The sequence below is a fragment of the Helianthus annuus genome, chromosome 2 (genome assembly GCF_002127325.2).
Source record: "Helianthus annuus cultivar XRQ/B chromosome 2, HanXRQr2.0-SUNRISE, whole genome shotgun sequence".
Classification (NCBI taxonomy): domain Eukaryota; kingdom Viridiplantae; phylum Streptophyta; class Magnoliopsida; order Asterales; family Asteraceae; genus Helianthus; species Helianthus annuus.
The window spans coordinates 173,388,391-173,407,646 of record NC_035434.2 but is presented as its reverse complement, the minus strand read 5'-3'; the positions used below and the strand labels follow the sequence as shown (position 1 = coordinate 173,407,646).

At 38.0% G+C, this 19,256-nt stretch overlaps 1 protein-coding gene and 1 long non-coding RNA gene across 3 annotated transcripts; both read right to left on the bottom strand.

Moving 5' to 3' along the window:
• Positions 1–1,696: 1,696 nt before the first annotated feature.
• Positions 1,697–5,071, bottom strand: LOC118488439. Of its 2 annotated transcripts, none has more exons than XR_004884711.1 (3): positions 4,718–5,071; positions 3,600–3,688; positions 1,697–1,807 (listed from the first exon to the last, which is right to left on the bottom strand). It is a non-coding gene; the product is annotated as an uncharacterized LOC118488439 (long non-coding RNA). The 2 variants fall into 2 exon arrangements; XR_004884714.1 differs by having other exon boundaries at positions 3,600–3,683.
• A 6,571-nt stretch (positions 5,072–11,642) lies between these two features.
• Positions 11,643–14,276, bottom strand: LOC110927277 (UDP-glucuronate 4-epimerase 6). The gene is made up of 2 exons (XM_022170936.2): positions 13,697–14,276; positions 11,643–12,951 (listed from the first exon to the last, which is right to left on the bottom strand). The coding sequence occupies exons 1-2, from the start codon at positions 14,172–14,174 to the stop codon at positions 12,086–12,088; spliced, it is 1,344 nt and encodes a 447-aa protein (XP_022026628.1). The 5' UTR covers positions 14,175–14,276; the 3' UTR covers positions 11,643–12,085.
• Positions 14,277–19,256: the final 4,980 nt, after the last annotated feature.

Sequence of the window (19,256 nt, the reverse complement as noted above, 5' to 3'; positions counted from 1 at the left end):
AGCGGGGCCTACCACAATTTGCATTAATAACTTAATTCATTATCTTTCAATAATCCGACCCTTTAGGATTGTATCCTTGCTGACTCAAACTACTGGGTTGAGGGTAACGTCGCCTTCAAAAGAGGGGCCTACTACAATAACTAAGATAATCTCTTAAACAAGTGCAAAAGTGCAAAAATAATCAAAGGTTATACTAATACACGTGTCGGATCCAAGTGATTCATCTTGTCTATCTGTTTTTATTTTATTTTTATTTTCAGCATTTAGTTAGTTTTTATTTTTCTTAGTTTAAAACATTTTTCTAACTTTTTGATTTGATTAGACGTTGAGGATAAACCGGTATTAAAAGCTCTTGTGTCCTTGGACGACCTCGGTATCTTACCAACACTATACTACGTCCACGATGGGTGCACTTGCCCATATGTGTGTTTAGTGTTAGTGAATATCGTGTTTTATAAATTTAAAACTTGGCTAAAAGTGTAAAAAGGGCTTAATTATATATTAAAAATATATTACACTACACACGCATCAGAGGTGCTTGGGCGAATAAAGCCTTTTTCGAGTAATTCCTGGAGTTGGTTCGAGAGTTCCCGCATTTCGGATAGAGCGAGTCGATAAGGGGCTTTGGCAACGGGGTTAGCTCCAGGAATGAGGTCGATGCGGAAGTCGATATCACGACTTGGTGGTAGTCCGGGAAGATCATCAGGGAACACCTGAGGAAATTCACGAACCACTGGAACGTCTTTGACTTCAACTTTCTTTTTCTTTCCCTTCTCCGCTACTACAATGTTGGCCAAGAAAGCTTGGTATTTCTTGCGGAGATACTTGCTGGCTTGAATACAAGACATGAGCTTGAGACCTTTCGACGCTGTTTCACCGTTCACACACAATAGGTCACCATTCGCGAGCGAGAATCGAATCATCTTTTCGAAGCACACAACTTCAGCATGGTTTTCGCGAAGAAAGTCCATGCCTATTATGACATCGAAGCTTCCGAGTTGCATTGGAATAAGGTCGATCGGAAAGATGTGATTGTTGAGTTCGAGAGTACAATCACGGAGTACAGAATTAACGGCAATAGTTCTTCCCGTAGCGACTTCGACTTCGAATGACGAGGACAGATAAGAGCGCTTACGGCTAAGGAGCTTCTCAAATTCAAACGACACAAAGCAGTTATCGGCTCCAGTATCAAACAGACATGATGCATAAATACCATTCACAAGGAACGTACCATTAACCACGTTGTTATCCGCCTGAGCCTGACGGGCATTAATGTTGAAGGTTCGGGCATGGGCTGCTTGCTGCTGTTGCTGAGGCTGCTGTTGTGGTTGTTGCTGCTGGGGCTCTTGTTTAACCACCCTGTTCGGGCACCTGTTTGCAAAGTGGTTAGGGTCACCACATGCAAAGCAGACCCGAGCGTTGGCTGCAGGTGCTTGAGCTGCTTGTTGGCCTTGAGGGGCAGGGAGTAGAGCTTGGTTGACGGTAGCTTGAACTGGGGCTTGACGGGGACCATAGCGACAGTTCGCAGTGAAATGACCGTAAAGGTTGCAGTGAGCGCAGAAGCGACAGGTGTTACGCCCTAATTCGTATTTGTCAAAAGTCGCAGCGGAAATTCGTACCATAAAATTTCTTTCATTACAAACGTCTTGACTTACTTGAAAGTTCGTTTTAAAATGTATCTTTTACAAAGATAAAATATAAGTCATGTTTACTAATAGTACATACTTAATTATTCCCGTACAATCTATCTCGTGACTCGGTCTTCGATCTCTAATTCTTGTGATAATCCGCCCGTTATCCGTATAACCTGCACTCACCACATACATTCGTAACATTAGTACACATTATATAAACAAGATTCATTCGCGTACACTTCACATTTCGTCATCTTTCAAACTTTAAGCATTTCATATGCGTATCCATTTCCTGGTGAGGCTTCAATAATGTACCTGCATTACTTTCCATTCTCAAGGTGCACCATTAATAACGTTAGCCCTCAACGTGACTAAATTATGCATACATGCGTAATTACATACATACACATCTACATACGTACATATCTTCCCTACAATTTTACATACGTGTATACTCTCATACATGTCTTATTACATACATACATATACTTCTACATACGTACGTACCTTTCCTACATATTTACATACATGCATACGCTCGTACATATCTTTATACATACATACATGCACATCTATATACGTACAAACCTTTCCTACATCATTACATACATGTATACACTCGTACATATCTTTATACATACATACATGCACATCTATATACGTACAAACCTTTCCTACATCATTACATACATGCATACACTCGTACATATCTTTATACATACATACATACATACACATCTATATACGTACAAACCTTTCCTACATCATTACATACATGCACACACTCGTACATATCTTTATACATACATACATACACATCTACATTTGTTCATACCCTTCCTACGTCATTACATACATGCATACCTTTATGTACACGTGCTAGATCACGCGTACCTCTTACATAATCATACATTATTTACATGGGTCTTAGACTTAGCTTTATAGCTCATAAACATCTAAGGAACCATCAAAATCATGTTTGGAAGGTCCGCCGTAGACCACGGATGACAAACCGAAGCCTACGATACATAAAATAACTTAAATAACAAGATTTCAGCTTTTGGAACTTGGGGAGGCCGTCGCCGACGCCCCTAGGGCCGTCGGCGACGGGCCTTGCATTTACCCGTAGCCCAAAAACCCGTAGACAGGAGATTAACCCGTCAGCACAAAAATTCACTTTCTGGAGCCCGTCGGCGACGCCCCCATACCCGTCGGCGACGCCCTCTAGAAACTACAGTTTTCTGCAGTTCCGTTTCGTCGTCCGTACGCACTAAAACGCGCATAACTTTTGAACCGTTTACCCGTTTAACCTCCCGTTTCTTCCTACATGCTTGTAAATTCACATTCTATCATATCAACTTAAAATCCTACCTCCGAAATAAGGAATTTCTTAACTTACGTGCATTCGACATATTACCCTTTTCTAACTATTTGACCCGTTCGTGCATTTATCAACATAATCTGATTACTTAACCTCGACTCCTCATGAACCTTTTAATATCAACGTCATTTATCATAGAGGATTAAATTCTTGGATGTCTTACCTATTTTTAACATATTTTTGGTCAGAAGCTTACCTTGACCCGTTATGGGTATTTATGCATTAAGTAGTTTATGACATACAAAAACATACTCCACATTTTCATGCTTGACCAAAATATTATACTAATCGAATATCTTGATTCCAAACGACTTCTAAGGTCGTTTGCCCGATATACCTATCAAGGGCATTTTAGTCAATTATGCTATATCCTTAATAACAAAGGAATTTCTTGCATGAGTAACCAATCTCACTACTTAGCTACAATTTCTTAATCACACCTGCCTAGCTTGGATCAAACTAAGATCCGTTTAATACTTTATTGACATCATACAACTCATTCCTATTTGACCTCAATTGTCACATATAATTAGATTGCATATAACATTACATAACAACTAAGAAGTGATTGCGGAATCACTTACCTTAAGCGTCCGTGTTCAAGCTTGCTTCCTCACCTCCTCATGACCCGTTAGCGTTCCGCTCTTGAGTCCATGCTAATGTGATCCCTATCCTTTCATGTCATTACAATCACATTATGGTTAGCACAAATGCTCATTCATACTAACATTCATTTCCTTCCATTCATATATTACTTGCATTTTTATTAACCAAATACCACATACATAAGGCATAGACTAAAAGTTACCTTGTTCCACATTCACGCATCTCAATCATCATCGTACACGACATGTAGATCATCTAGTACATAACACATTACTTCTCTACTATTATAATTGTGTCCGAAAGGCTAACCATGTTATTCATTCATTGTCGACTTTCAAAAAGTCAACTGTCTTACTTACACACTTTCAACTTATGAACATGTATCCATCTTAATATGGTAGAGCATAGTATTAACATTATACGCATTTCATGATCGTATTATATGACATATTAAACTACATGATCACCTAATTATATACACATGTACATACATAATCCATTTCTTCCACACCAACGTTTTCATATCTTCACAACTAACACCTTAACTCATACTTAGCTAACCCAACATCCTTTCAACATAGCCTCCGCATGAACTATATCTAAAACGCACTTCTCATGTTAGTTTACTATCAAATACATTATTATCACGTTCTATATATAATTACCTATTACTTGCATACAATTTCACACATCATTTCCATTTAGACATTTCATCAAACACTTGGTGTGCGTACAACTTTCTAAGCCTAATGTACAAGTATTTTATGCATAATATTACATGTTCATATCAAGATCATCAAGTTCCACTAGAATCATAAAATTCTCATAATATACCCAAATTAACTAACAATTACTCATTACATACAACATCATACATGAATTTTACACAACAATTAAACATGTATGATTATCCATATCATCATCTTCACTACTACAAGTGGGTTTCATCCAAAATCATCAAATTACTTAGAATCTTGCATAGTTCATGTTCTATATAGTGATTCTAACACATGTACATGATCAATTTCGTACAATTTCATGGATTGTTCATAACCCACTTCATAGCAAGATCATTAAATCGTAAATTACAACTTACCACATGTTTAATAGGGCTAGATCATCAAGAAAACGTGTTCATGCATTAGTTTAGGCTGAAATCCTTCTTCAATTTGATGGTTTCTTGAGGGTTAGGGTTTACACCCCTCACTCCCTTCTCCTGATCGTTCTCACGCACACACACACCTTGTGTGTGTGAGATTTTTGTTTTAATTAAATTCACTTTCAACTTTGGCAATCCTAGTCCCTCAAGTTTATTACCCATCATAGTTACCACAAGTTTCAATCCTTTACTTAATTTGCTAGACATTTAACTAGGTTTACTAACCTAGTTATTATACCCCCTTTTGTTAAACATGATAACAAACTAGCAAATTAATAATTCGGTTTTGGGGCGTTACAACAGGCTAGCCCCACTGGGTGATGATACGAACACGTTGGGCAGAGTGGGTGAGGGCCTGTGTATGCACGCTTTGCTGGCGGTGCATTGATCACTAGAGCTGAGCGAGGGTGCTGCTGCTGTTGAGCTGGTACAGCTTGTAGAGGAGTGGCGTTTGTCGCGGGAGCACAGCTCTTGTTGCTGGAGCTGTTGTTGTTGTTCCTCTTCTTTCTTCTCGATGACTTGGAGGATTGAGCAGATGAGTCGGTGGGTGCTGTAGTGGCTTGGTGCAGAGACTTAGTTTGCTTATCCCAAAAACCAGACTTCACTCGCTTGTCGTTGATCTCAGCGACGAGTAGATAGGTTTCTTCGATCGTTGCTGGCTTGGCAGCGTGAACAAAGTCGGCTACACAGTCGGGCAGGGCTCGAATGTACTTCTTGATGGCTTGATCTGAGGTCTTGACTTGATCGGGACATATGATGCTAAGCTGCTTGAAGTGAGCAGTGAGAGCAGCGTTGTCTCCATCCTTCTACTTGATTCCCCATAACTCGTCCTCCAGCTTTTACGTTCATGAGGAGGGCAGAATTCGTCGATCATAATTGCCTTCAACTCCTCCCATGTTAGCTCGTAAGCTGCATCATTTCCGCGCTTGTTTCGTTCGGTCGTCCACCAGTCTAAAGCACGGGACTGGAAGACGCCTGTAGCATTGAGAGTGCGGAGATGTTTAGGACATCTGCTCTGGCGCAGAGTGACTTCGACCGAGTCAAACCAGTGAAACATGGCGGTAGGACCATCTTCGCTAGTGAACTCTTTTGGTCCGCATGCTTTGAACTGCTTGAAGCTAAAAGCAGCCTTGCTTGAATCCTTAGGGTTTTCAGCTCGGGATTCTTCCGACGTTTTGCTGGCATTTTCATACACCTCACTCACGGCCTTCGCCACTTGCTTGGAGATGATGGCAGCGAGACGTCTGTCCCTCTTTTCTTGGCGAGTAAGTGGGGTTCGATGTCCGGACGACGACATGGTCTGCATTAGACATCGTCATGAGACTCAACACAACGAAATCGATTCCCACCTCACACGTCTACTACTATCTAAAGCTTAGAATCACGTCGAACACATAACACGTAATCTCATAGGCATAACAGCACAGAACCCATATAACCACAGAAGCACATAAGCACATAAGCATGTAGAGCACAGAAGCACATAAGCACAGAGTCACATAAACACAAAAGCACGTAACCATTAAATCACAGAAGCAAGTAATGTCACGTAATTTCCCTATAAGCACATATAGCATTCTGATTGCCTCAAGATCCTATCATTCAAAGCTCGCGTGTCGTTCGTATAGTATATCGAATATCATCGGATTAGCCTAACTTAGTCGTATAGCATAACATAGTATAATATCGTCTAGAGTTGCGACAACTGGATGTCGAATTGAGATGGAGCAGCAAATGTGAGTCGTGTGTGTCCATTGAAATGATAGCAAAATCGGATAACATCCCAAAATATAAACACAAAACAGAGAAAGCACACATAAACACGCAAAATCAACGAGTCATCAGAGTACACGGTTGCGGTTCTCAGAATCGAAACACATAAAATCGAGAGATGGATTGTCTGCGGCTACTAGACATCGACTACCCAAGGCAACTCGACTATTCACAGTAGACTTGTCATCACTTTCGACTCTAGAGGTCGTGTTTCTGCCTCGATTCTTGGGCATTCCACACGCGTTCCCTAGGTCATACTTTGTGAGTTCAGGTCGTTGGAGTCCATCGAGGCCTTGGTGAGATAAATAAAGTTTAGGATAAACTGCCAAGGTTAGGGTTTCACCCCTTGGCTTAGCAATTTCTTCCTTGTTTTTAAGAAAATTTAAGGAGAGTTTTCATTAAAATGGGGGTTTCACACCTGATTTGGTATAATTCTCCTCGTTTATTGGCGAAAATGTCGAGATGAAGGAGTTAAATCCCCATAAGTCAGTCAGTTTAGTCGGGAGTTGCGGTTTTCACACCTATTCCTGACTGAATCGCCTGACTTTAATTGAGAATTTGAGTGCAGTGATAGTGAAGGATTGCAGAATAAGCACATAAACTGGGTCTGTTGGTTCCTAACTACAGTCTAGGTCTCTAAGACAGCGACCCGGACTAGGTCGTGTCTAACCTAATTCCCTATAGTTATGGCTCTGATACCAATCTGTCACACCCCAACCGATGGCGGAATCATCGGGGCGCGACACTGAGCGAAACAGATTGTTCAAAGAAATTCCATAACAACTAATATTACCGAATAGTTTAAATATCACGTCCCATACCGTGACCCATAAGATAAATTTAGTCATTACAGACATAGGTATCCTTCAAACAAAAACATGTTCCGACAACTCAGATTTAAACACATAAGTATAAATTGTCTTGGTTTCTAGACTCTTTCCTAGCCTCGATTTCACAGCAGCGAAAGCAAGTAAGCATCCTAAACACCTGTCACATACGTTAAAATAAAGTCAATACATATAATCATGGTTGCAAAAGTCGCTAGGCGCTCCCTAGTCGGTCGACCGGGGAGTTGGGAGTACTCGGTCTACGCGGAGAGTACTCGGGGAGTACTCGGACATGTTAAATTATAAAGAAATTACTTTTTGGAGATTAAATATATGTCAAATAACACAAATTTACTAATGTTTATAACAAAATACGTGAATGATATTCATTCTTTAATATGATAGGCATAGAAATTATGTTATATTATTATTATTTAAGTCAAATTAGGCCCGATTTGACCTACTAGATCCAATTCTGGCCGAGGTTGACCGCGTTTGACCAACTCCGAGTAATTAGGCGGAGTCAAAGAAAGTCGCCTCGGCAGGCTGCCTTGTAGCGACTACTCGGGGAGTACTCGGCCTTGGAAACCTTGTTTTACAACCATGCATATAATGTAAAGGTGAGCATACAAGTTTGATAGTAGCATATAGAGTTCGAATAGTTTACGCATAACCAGCACGTACACAGAGAGAAATGATGCACGTTAATTATCGACATGGACCTATCAATACCAACGACTGCGGGTTGACTGTCCGAGACAGTTCGCAATACATGATCACCACCGTAAATCATGCAAGTAATTGTCCTTAACAACCCCCGTGTGAACGGGTGCTGAGTCCAAACTATAGTACTACGTTGCTAAGGCAGGTAGACAGCATTCCACGTGTAAACATAATAACAAGTATACATCTAATCACGTAATACATGCAATCGGTTAGCGTTCATATAGTTTGAATAGTGTGTTCGATTGTGATTTTGATAAGTAACGTATGTAACACCCAAAAGTGCTAAAGTAAAAAGGGTTCGAGTATACTCACAGTGATTGATTATGGATTGAAGGGAGCGCTGAGAGTAGGGTTAGCCTGAATAGTTCGATAGCACAACAATGAGTAACGTGGAAAATAAGACAAATGAGAATGGATCGAATAGGCTGGTCGATCGAACGGCAGGTTCGATCGAACGGGCTGTTCGGTCGGCTGGTATGTCCGGTTGGACAGTCCTGTTCGATCGGCCGGTCCATTCGAGTGGATTGTTTCTTCCTCTGGTGTGTTTGTGTTTGAGGATTTGAACTTTTGAAGTTTTCGTTGTAGTATATGAGAACACCAAAATGTCCTTACCTTTCAGGTCGATCGATCGAACGGGTTGTTCGATCGGCCGGCTTAACCGATCGGCTGGGAACTTTAAAAGTGGTTCTCAACAGAATGTCACTCGATCGAACGGACTGTTCGATCGGCTGGCACTCCTTGCTACGAACGAGTTGTAAAAACGATTAAGTGTTGAAGCATAGTATCTCATGATCCGAAGAGTAATGTTTACCAATCGAGTAGCGTATTCGATCGAACATCACTTCTCAATAGCATACTTCATAAAATTCGAAGAGTGTGGGGCCATGTGCTAGCCGATCGGCTGGCCCGGTCGATCGGCTGGCATGTCCGATCGGCTGGGCTGTTCGAACAGCCTAGCCGTTCGGCCAGCAAGTCTGACCTGGTCGGCCTTTCGTCTAACACTTGGCTGTTTAGTTACTTGTCGTCATATCGAGGTAGTTTTGATAACGAGTTGAACTATGATATTCTCCGTTCCTACTTGTTTCCTTGGCTCGGACAGGAATCACCCAAGTCCGGCCGGTGAACGGTTCGGAACGTCGGTTATAGTTTAACCCGGAATCGGTGAACCTAGTATATAGAATCCGAATCTTGAACCTCTTAACTGTTAGGATGATTAGTTAGCCGGTTCAAGCTCCGTTTCTACCGGTTTTAAAGTTTTGAGTGTAAAAGGTTGAAGAATGTTGGAAATTATTCATAAAAATGTTAAGATTTGTAAGAATCTTAGTTTGTTTATGTGGAAACCGGTCAGATCTAAGCTATTCACGGTTAAATGAGGTCAAAGTTTGGTGTTTTTGAAGAACACCATGATGACATCACCCAAGAACACTTAGATCTTGATGATTTCACGGTTAGAAATCGAGTTTTGGAAGATAGAAAGGTGTAGAATCATGTAGTGATAAAAAACGTACAAGAATTAGAGTGAAAACTTACCGGAGTTGAAAGAAATCTGAGAAAAGGTGAAGAAGAAGGCTGGTTCGGTCAGAGCTTTCCAAAAATGGAAAGTGTGACAATGACAGCTCTATTTATAGGCTCCAAAAGGGGAAAGTGCCAGCCGATCGGCCAGAAGCTCCGATCGAATGGGCTGCTCGATCGGCTAGGAAGATGTTAGCCGATCGGCTGGCCCTTTCGATCAGGATGCCTCCTGTTCGATCCGCGACACACTTTGGGTATTTCGCGATGATTTTCGACGTTTCGATTTCGATGGACGATGATACGAATACGACAGAGTTCCTAGTCAAATTACTCTCAGTCCCAACTACTATATCTAACATACAATCTTCTATAAGTCACGTTTCGATGTCGGTTTCGATTGAGTTCGATCACCTTTCAAGTTTCGATTCGATTTTCGATTGATTCGATTGAATACCACACAACATAAAGTAAACATGCACAAGTAACACATAAGGCACACACACACGTAAGTATTACCACACCAGTTTCGCATAGCTCGAGTCTCGAGTTCGATTGATTGATCGATTAGCTTGATTATTGATTGATTAACTTTATCGCATTGTTACTTCCTACTATTCACAGTCGTAAATCGGTCGTATTGATTAAACATTTGATCATTTTATTATATACAACACTTACTCCACATAATACAAAAGCAAAAAGAACATTAACAGTCAAAGAAGTCAAAGTTGACTTGGACTTTGACTTTGACTTTGACATTCGAAAACACGGGGTGTTACACAGAGAGCTAACATGTCTTTTTACCTTTTGTCTTTGACACATTTGGCTCCCTAGCCCCATAAGCTAACCACTTCTTGACCAAGGTCCGGCGGGTCATCCACAACAATTGTTCAACCCAAGGGGGGCAGGAGTTTGTCTTTAGAATGTTAGGATTTGCAATTCAGAAAGAGATGACGGCGCAGCTTGTTGCCCGTCTATCTTCTGTTTTGATATAACAGGGTAAGTTTTTTGGTGAATTATATAACATCACTAATCTTATAAAAAAAATAGTGAAATAAGTCGCAACTAACAACATTTTGTTGAAGAATAGTATTCTAAAATACAGAAGATAATGTAATTTTTGTGCTTGCCACATGATACAGAAGATAATGTATTTTTTTTGTGCTTGCCAAATGAATCTAATTAATTAAAAGTAAACGAAATTTTGTATGTGCAAGTCTTGCAATAGACACACATAAATTTTTATAATCAACTCTGTTGTTTTTGACCTTCCCGTTAACTTAGCACACCAGAATATCAATATCAATATCAAAATATTAATATTTGTTTTTAATAATAGTAATAATAATTTATTATTATATCTTACGTGACGAAATGCAATAAGCATACACGATAAGTGAAAGTTATTTTATTTTGGTGGAGCGTAATCATCACTTATTATTCGAACGTTTAATATTGCTTATTTGAATTAAAGTAATATCACACAAAAATAAATATATTATTTTTATTTTACCTAAAAGAACTCAGTTTTTGGACACAAAAATTTAAAGTTGGTTATGTTTTGTAAGGTGAGAGTGAATTTAAATCTAATGATAATAGAAAAAGTTACGAGTACAACTATTACAAGCGTGAAATCTAAGCGAATTATTTATGCAAATATCATCTTATGACGTGGAACACTAAGCCGTCAAACTTTTTTTAAACTTTTTACGTATAGATTCATCACTCGTATATAAAAACTCTTTACACTTGCAACGTTTTTAAACTTTTTACGTATAGATTCATCACTCTTATATAAAAACTCTTTACACTTGCAACGTAATTTTATCAAGTTTGATCAACGGCGTGCATGACTAATGATTCATTTTTTGTAAATGCGTTATTGCTTTAAACATCTTAAATTAATTTTATAATATTAATCTCTAAGTTTAAGCATACATGGCTAATCATGAAGATTAATATGGATTTATTCATTTGTGTAAACTACTTGTAAACCTTGCAAAAATATCTCAAAATATACAAAATATCACAATACCCAAAAGAATGAAAGTTGATGCCTTTGGGTCATCATTATGTTCTTGAAATTTCACAATACACATCTTGATTTGCACCTTTTTCTTTTTAGGCACAAAACTATATTATCTTTAAATTTACATCCAACAACAAATTATTACAATCACACCCCTAAATTTCTTAACTCTACACTTCTCCCCCTTGGTATCCTTATAATATTTGTATGTATACACACATATCTTCAATTGCCTTGACAATTGATTTCCATTTCCATCAAAAGAAACACCATGTAACCGTAGCGCGCCCTTCGACACGACGTCGTCGTCGTTGTTCACCATCTTCATTCTTCACCCAATACCAGAACATCATCGGATTGGAACCGCAAAGAAAAACAATAACTTAGGGGTAACCTCGTGAATAAACAGAAGTTCGGGGGTGAAACGGATCAATATCATCAATTCGAGTCGTTAATTCCCTTTTTTACCCTTGGCTTGATCCCATAATAACTAACATACCACTTAACAAACTTCCTCAACCCAGTTGACAAATCAGTAGTAGGTTTATACCCAAAATCCCTATAAGCCAGGCTCACGTTAGCATGAGTATACGGAACGTCGCCGTTTCGTGGCATTTTAATAATATGCTTTTTAGCCCTCACACTTAACAAATTTTCCAATATTGACACTAACTTTCCCACCGACACGGGTGACGTGTTCCCCAAGTTATATATCCTTAATTGCGCCGGACCCCTCTTTTTCCCGCCTTTTCCGGTACTCTTCTCCGCCGTATCTAACGCCCCTAAACACCCTTTTACGACGTCGTCTATGTACGTGAAGTCACGCGCCACCTCTTTTTCATCATGCGTCTGGTATACATTAATTGGTTTTCCATTAAGAATATCTTTTGTGAAAAAAAAGTAGGCCATATCTGGTCGACCCCACGGTCCATACACGGTGAAAAACCTTAACCCGGTAATGGCAAGACCGTAAATATGGTTATAAGTATGGGCGATTTCCTCGCCCGCTTTTTTAGTAGCGGCGTAGAGGCTCGCGGGTTGGTCCGTGCGATGGGACTCCGAAAACGGGTTTTCGGTGTTGAGTCCGTATACTGAGCTGGATGATGCCCACACGATTGATGGCTGAGGATCCGCGTTTTTTGCGGTTTCGAGGAGATTTACGAATCCCGCAATGTTGGATCTAACGTACGATTGTGGGTTTTGCATTGCGTAACGTACGCCCGCTTGCGCTGCCAAGTGGAGTACATGTGTAAACGGTACAATGTCGAAAAGTTTCGATAACAACTCGCCGTCATTTAAATCACCTGGTGGACAATAGTGTAGATTTAAGAGTTAGCGAATACGTGTTTGCTGTTAAAAAATAAAATAAAATTAAACACATACTTAAAATATTAATCAAAAACCAACTGGACAATGGTGTAGATTTAATAGAAAGAGGAGAATGCTTGTTTTCCGTTAAAAACGGTAAAAACAAATAATATAATTAAAAATAACAATTTTTAATCATCTACTATAAAAATAATATCATGTTAAAAACGGTAAAACCAAATAAAATAATTAAAAAAATAAATTTTAATCATCTTCTATCATAAAAATATCATATCGGTTCGGTTATTCGAACTTCATTCGAATAACCAGAATTTATGAGACCAATAACTAATCCGAAACCCAAATCACAATTCAGGTACGATTAAAAACCGAACCGAACCAAATACCAAATTCACAATTCAGGTAAGTATTTTTTTAGTTGTGGATACGGTTCGGTTTTTGGTTTTTTATTAGCTAGTAGATTCAGTAGTAGAATTAGAGAATGTATGTTCGGCAGTTAAAAAAGATAATTCAAAAAAGTAAAAATAAATAAATTAACTAACTCACCTTCTACAGTAAAAATGGCAACGATGAAATCTTTCTGAACCCACAAACGAAAAATAAAACATTTGAACTAAACTAGTAAAATAACCCAAATCACAAGGACTAAAATTACATTCAACTCTAAAAAAACGAACAAATAAATAAAAAATAAATAAATAAATAAATAACATAACTCACCTTCTACAATAAAAATCTCATGTTGTTTCAACAACGTTTGTCTCGCACGTTTCAAGGAAGGATCATAATAAGAATTAAAATTATCCAAACCCAAAACACCATCACCACGTTTCTTCAAAGCTAATGAGCAATGAGTCCCAACAAACCCACCAGCTCCAGTAACAAGAACCGAGAACCCGTTAAGCCGACGTGGCGTTGAAGACCGCCGGACTTCTTTCTCCCACGACGCCCCGCTGCCGTAGAAGGCGGAGGAGAGGAAGTGGGAGGTGGTGAGGACACGGTGGTTACTGATGGTTGGGTCGGAAACTGGCTGGTTGTTGAATGTGAAGAAGAAAATGAGAATGAGCGCGACTAAGAGCGTGAGGCGAAAAAGGAGCTTTGATGAGGCGGATAATATTTTGGTCGTGTTAACTTTGCGGATGTAGGTGTTGTACCGCTCGAGTTTGGTCGTTTTGCTCGTGTCTGGCGAGGGCGCCATTACGTTAAAATTTTAGATATGGTAACGCCTCAATGAAGAACAATATGGTTATAGAGTGTTAGATATGAGAATGTAGATTGGAGGGTGGGTTGTGGTGGTATACAAGGATATAAAGGGATGAGAGAGAATATATTTGTATTATAATTATATTGTTTTTTCTTTTTTCTTTTTTTGGAATGGTAATTTTATTGTGTTATTTCTTAGATTGGAAAGCTATATTGCTTCACTTTGATCAGACTAAGTTATCCTAATCGAAGCTACGCTGGCTTCAGATCGGAACTCTCTGGCGTAAAACATGATGGAACGAAAATCCGGATCGGCTTGGGATTTGAACTGACAACCCCGCATAAGACTATGGGGTATGGGGCGGGGGTTGGGTACAAACACCCAAGTCACCACCCCGGGTGAGCTTGGGTTTCGGCGTGGCCCCTTGGGTGGAGGTTTCAGCCCGGACGTTGGGCGAGCCTAGCGGTCTTCCGTGGCCGGCTCTCATTGGCTGGGTTGGCTAGTCTATAGGTGGCTAGGATTTAAATTTAAAAAAAAAAAAACAACCGTTTGGCCAAGCCAAACCCACGCCCCACCATACACCCACGCCCCGTCATACCGACCCAACATGCAACTGACCAGCGGTGCCCCTCGAAGTCCACGTGTCAACCCATGCCCCAAACTCCCGCCCCACCATACCCCACGGTCTAAGGCCTAGCTCAAATCTTTCATTGCCATAATCCACAAAAAGTGATACAAGTGAGGATCAAACTTGTGTCTCCGCTGGATATCCCAGTGATGGAGCTTAACCGAAAGTTTGAGGGGGGGGGGGAGTCATGGGACCCAATTTATATATTGTATAAATCTTTAGGCAAAATGATGGGGCGATCATATATAATTTTAAAATTTTTGGACGAAAATAAAAAATTTTACACTTATAACCGAAACATTAGAGACGGATACACCCCCGGTTCCCACTAAGCTCCTCCCTTACACCCACCAATAAGCCACGATGGATTAAATGTTGTTTCTATAATTATATTATTTGAATTTACGTTTATTTTTATTTTTTTATTATTTTGTTGTTTTTTTGGTTTTTAATGTCGACGTGTACGCGGTCTATTGATTTGTTTTCTTATTATTTTTGTTGAGATTTTTTTATTGGTTTTAAATATTAAATTGGGTGTGTTTAAAATAAAATATGAAAAAGAAACAAATAAAAGGTTGTCTTGTTGTTAGTCAAGTTCATGACCACCATGGCTTTCACATGTGTCTACAGTGACTTCTTGTATGATTTGAATGGATGCTTTGTATGTTATTGCTTGTTGATATCGTTAACAATCTAGAAGCAGAATACAATTGGAACACAAATAAACAAAACTATACGAAAAATAATTTACAACATAGACAGAGGCGGTGACGAGTGTGTGTGGGGAGGACCTCGTGCTGTGATTTCGAGAGATACGTGTTTTAAAAAAAATTCAATATATATGTTATTTTTTAAATAGTATACCTATTCCAACTTCAATATAGGCACATTTACAAAATAATTTTTATGGTTTAGAAGTTAGTCCATTGATATTAGGTTTAGTGAACCCAATACCCATTTGGTTTTATAAAATATTAATAATAAAACATTAAAGAAAGACACATTTTTTCGAGCTCGAACACGAACAGTGTACATGAATTCTTAAAGACGCCACTGAATATGAATTAAAATTGAAAGGAATAAAATGTGAAAACGGTAGGGGGCTTAAGTTCGTTCACTAAAAATAATGTATGTGTTTTTTTTTTCTTATATGTTATTTATGTGCACGAATGCGTTGTATGTTATTTATGTGCACGAATGTGTCAATCTTGTTTTTTTTTTTCGAAAAATATACTTCATTAACGCCACCAAGAAAAACCTCTTATCTCTCCTCGAGACAGGAAACCAACACAATCAATTACATCAAGTTAAAATACCGCCAATTGTCCGCTCTATACAAATACGCTTTTGCCTATGTTTAAACAACAAATAACCAATCATGTTAATCTTGTTAAGAACATAAAAAGTCTCCAAATTTAGTGAAAAAAATAGTGAAAAACCGTTTTTTAGAGTTACTCGCAACTCTTAAATAATAATTTTCACTATTTTTTTTTTCTAACAATTGCTTCTTTTCTATAGATGCATGCATACCGATATAGATACACATTCAATGTGGCTAATGAGTTAGTATAAGCTATTATGAAGCTTGTTCAAGGAATACAATACACTAAACAAAATTGGATGAATCAATAACTAATGATAATTAATAAACACATCAAACATTAAAGATTAGTTGAATATTGCGTAAGTCTTTATCATATGTTACATCGATCTTGAATACAAACCTATTGCATTTTCAAGATCTGAATATCAAGATCTTAGTGTTTAGACTTTTATCCTTATCGTTAACAAAACACGTTTGGTGTGTTCCAACATTACGCTCATATGATATTAGTGAGCTGTCAACCATAGATGTGTTTCGTCTATAAAAGCTTGTCTTATCAACTGACGTTATGTGCGGCTACATTCTCCATTGTATTGGTATATCATGAGTGATCATATGCTTGATCCTCTATTAATCGGTTATCGCCCCGGTCTTTCTTTGGATGAGATGAACATAAATTCTTAATTTACTTTAGCGAGTATAAATATAAATTAAATATTAAAAAATTATCCATTTAATCTTTAAAATTTACTATACGAGAATTGTGGTTTACATTTCCACTGCAAACAAGTATGTAATTCGAATTCTTAATTAATAAAAAAATTTGGAATGTAAAATATTTTATGTTCATTTTGATTTGAGTATTAAAGATCTCAACTTTATCCATGGTCAATTTATTTCTTGTATTTATTTATTTAAATATTATCTTCTCATTTTTCCAAATGATCAAGCAAATTTGAAAATGGACCTACCTTTTTATTATTTCATCTACTAATAGGTATTTATTGTGAATGTGTGAATGTGGTTGATGGAATGAAACTTTTTATCTTTTCATCTACTAAAAGGTATTTATTTCCTTATCAACTAGTCAACCATCACCGCACGAGTTATACATTTTTGTAATGTAAACTTGCATATAGAGGTTTTTTTCTTAGATTTATTGTGATAATGTGTTTCACCGCGTGTGTGTATATATATATATGTATATGTGTCTTGTATTTATTGTATTTATAGTTAAAACTTGTTATATACGTGTCCATATCTTTAGATACACTAATCCTTTTTATCTTGAATTATTGTTTAAAGACTAGATTCATATCACATCCTCATCGACGTGTCATCGTAAAAAAATGTTTGGCTAAGAGCATCTCAAATTAGCGTTTTTTAGAGAGAAGGTGTAATATAGAGAAGATAGATTTTAGGTTGTGGTAGAGGGTTGAGGGCAGATTGACCAGTTGCCTAAGAGGACTCGTCTTTTACTATGACCATCCTTATTATCGCAATTGTATTAGCTTAGTTATTTTAGAAGGAAGAGAGAGTAGTGATAGAAATAAAATCTCTATAAGTCTACACTATTATTTTTAATTATTTGATGTAATATAAATAAATGTTATTGAAATATGTAGACATTCCTTGTTATTTTAACAATTGAAAAACTTGTCTCACATCTAAGTGATTCCCTAACAAGATCCTTTAACATCGTTAAGACTTGTTAATAGTATATATTATTATATACGGTAAGTGATTTCCTAACAAGATCCTTTAACATCGTTAAGACTTATTCATAGTATCTATTATTATATATGGTTTTAAGTTTTACATTAATTAGGGGGATGAGGGGCATTAACGGGTAAAGGAATCTAGGGTATTTACCCACGCTAGAACACGACCACCACCCCTAATGTAGAGGAAGCTGGTAGTTGAAGCTAAGAGGGATACTCACGTGAGAGAAGGTGTTTATTCAAGGTGGGGTTGACTTTGAAATTTAGTGGTGACTTGTGATTGGTTGGGGTATTTGATTCTATTAGTTTATGGCATGGATAGGATGCCTCCTCTACTTACTTTTTTTTGAACGACAAATTTGGATCACTGATAGACCACTGGAGTATCATTGTGCCACCCGATCATATCTATCTCCTCTAGCCATAATGCCTACACACCAATTCAGGAGGAAACCCAATAAATATGGGAAAACCCGCTTTATAGAAATCGAACCCAGAATCTATTGGTCTCAAAGTCATATCTCACCTCCAAAATATAACTAAGCTATAAAGCCATCGGCCCTCCTCTACTTACTAACTAATTAGTATTTTGTATAAAACTAGTTGATGCCCCGCCCGCGTTGCGGGGCGATGGCCGAATAATGAGCGAGTGGTAGGCAGCTCATTAACACGAAAAACAATTAAATCGAGTCAACCAATTAAAACAAAACACTTTTATAGTTTTGATTAAAAAACTAAAACAATGCCAACATTGTAATTTTTAACTGAGGGAAAGTTGTATTTTTTACTGTTGTAAAATCGTAATTTGCCAAAAGCTAAAGTGATGGCAGTACTGTAAATTTGAACCGGGGGCAAAATTGTAAATGTTCACAGGGGCAAATTCGTAATTTTTAACTTAGGGTAACAGGGTTATATAAATTTGAACTAAGGGCACATTCGTAATTTTAAGCTGGAGGCAAAAGCACAATTTTTTTGAACCGAGGGCAAAATCGTAATTTTGAGTTGGGGGCAAAAGCATAATTTTATTTTTGACTGGGGAAAAAAATGTAATTTTGAACTGAGGGTGAAATCATAATTTTTTAAACGGGGAAAAATAACATTTTTTAACAAAGGGAAAAATCGTAATTTTTAGATTGGGGCAAAAACAAAATTTTATTTTGAACTGGGGGCGAAAAGGTAATTCTGAGCTGAGGGCAAAACCACAATTTTATTTTGAATCGAGGGAAAAATCGAAATTTTGAGCCGGGTACAAAAGGGTACTTTTATTTTGAGCTGGGGAAAAACCGTAATTTTAAGGAGGGGAAAAACGTAATTTTAAAATGGTTATAAAATAATAAACTGGTTGGTCCAATGGGGGAGTGCCATGCAAAATCGTAATTTTGGATTGAGAGCAAAATCGTAAT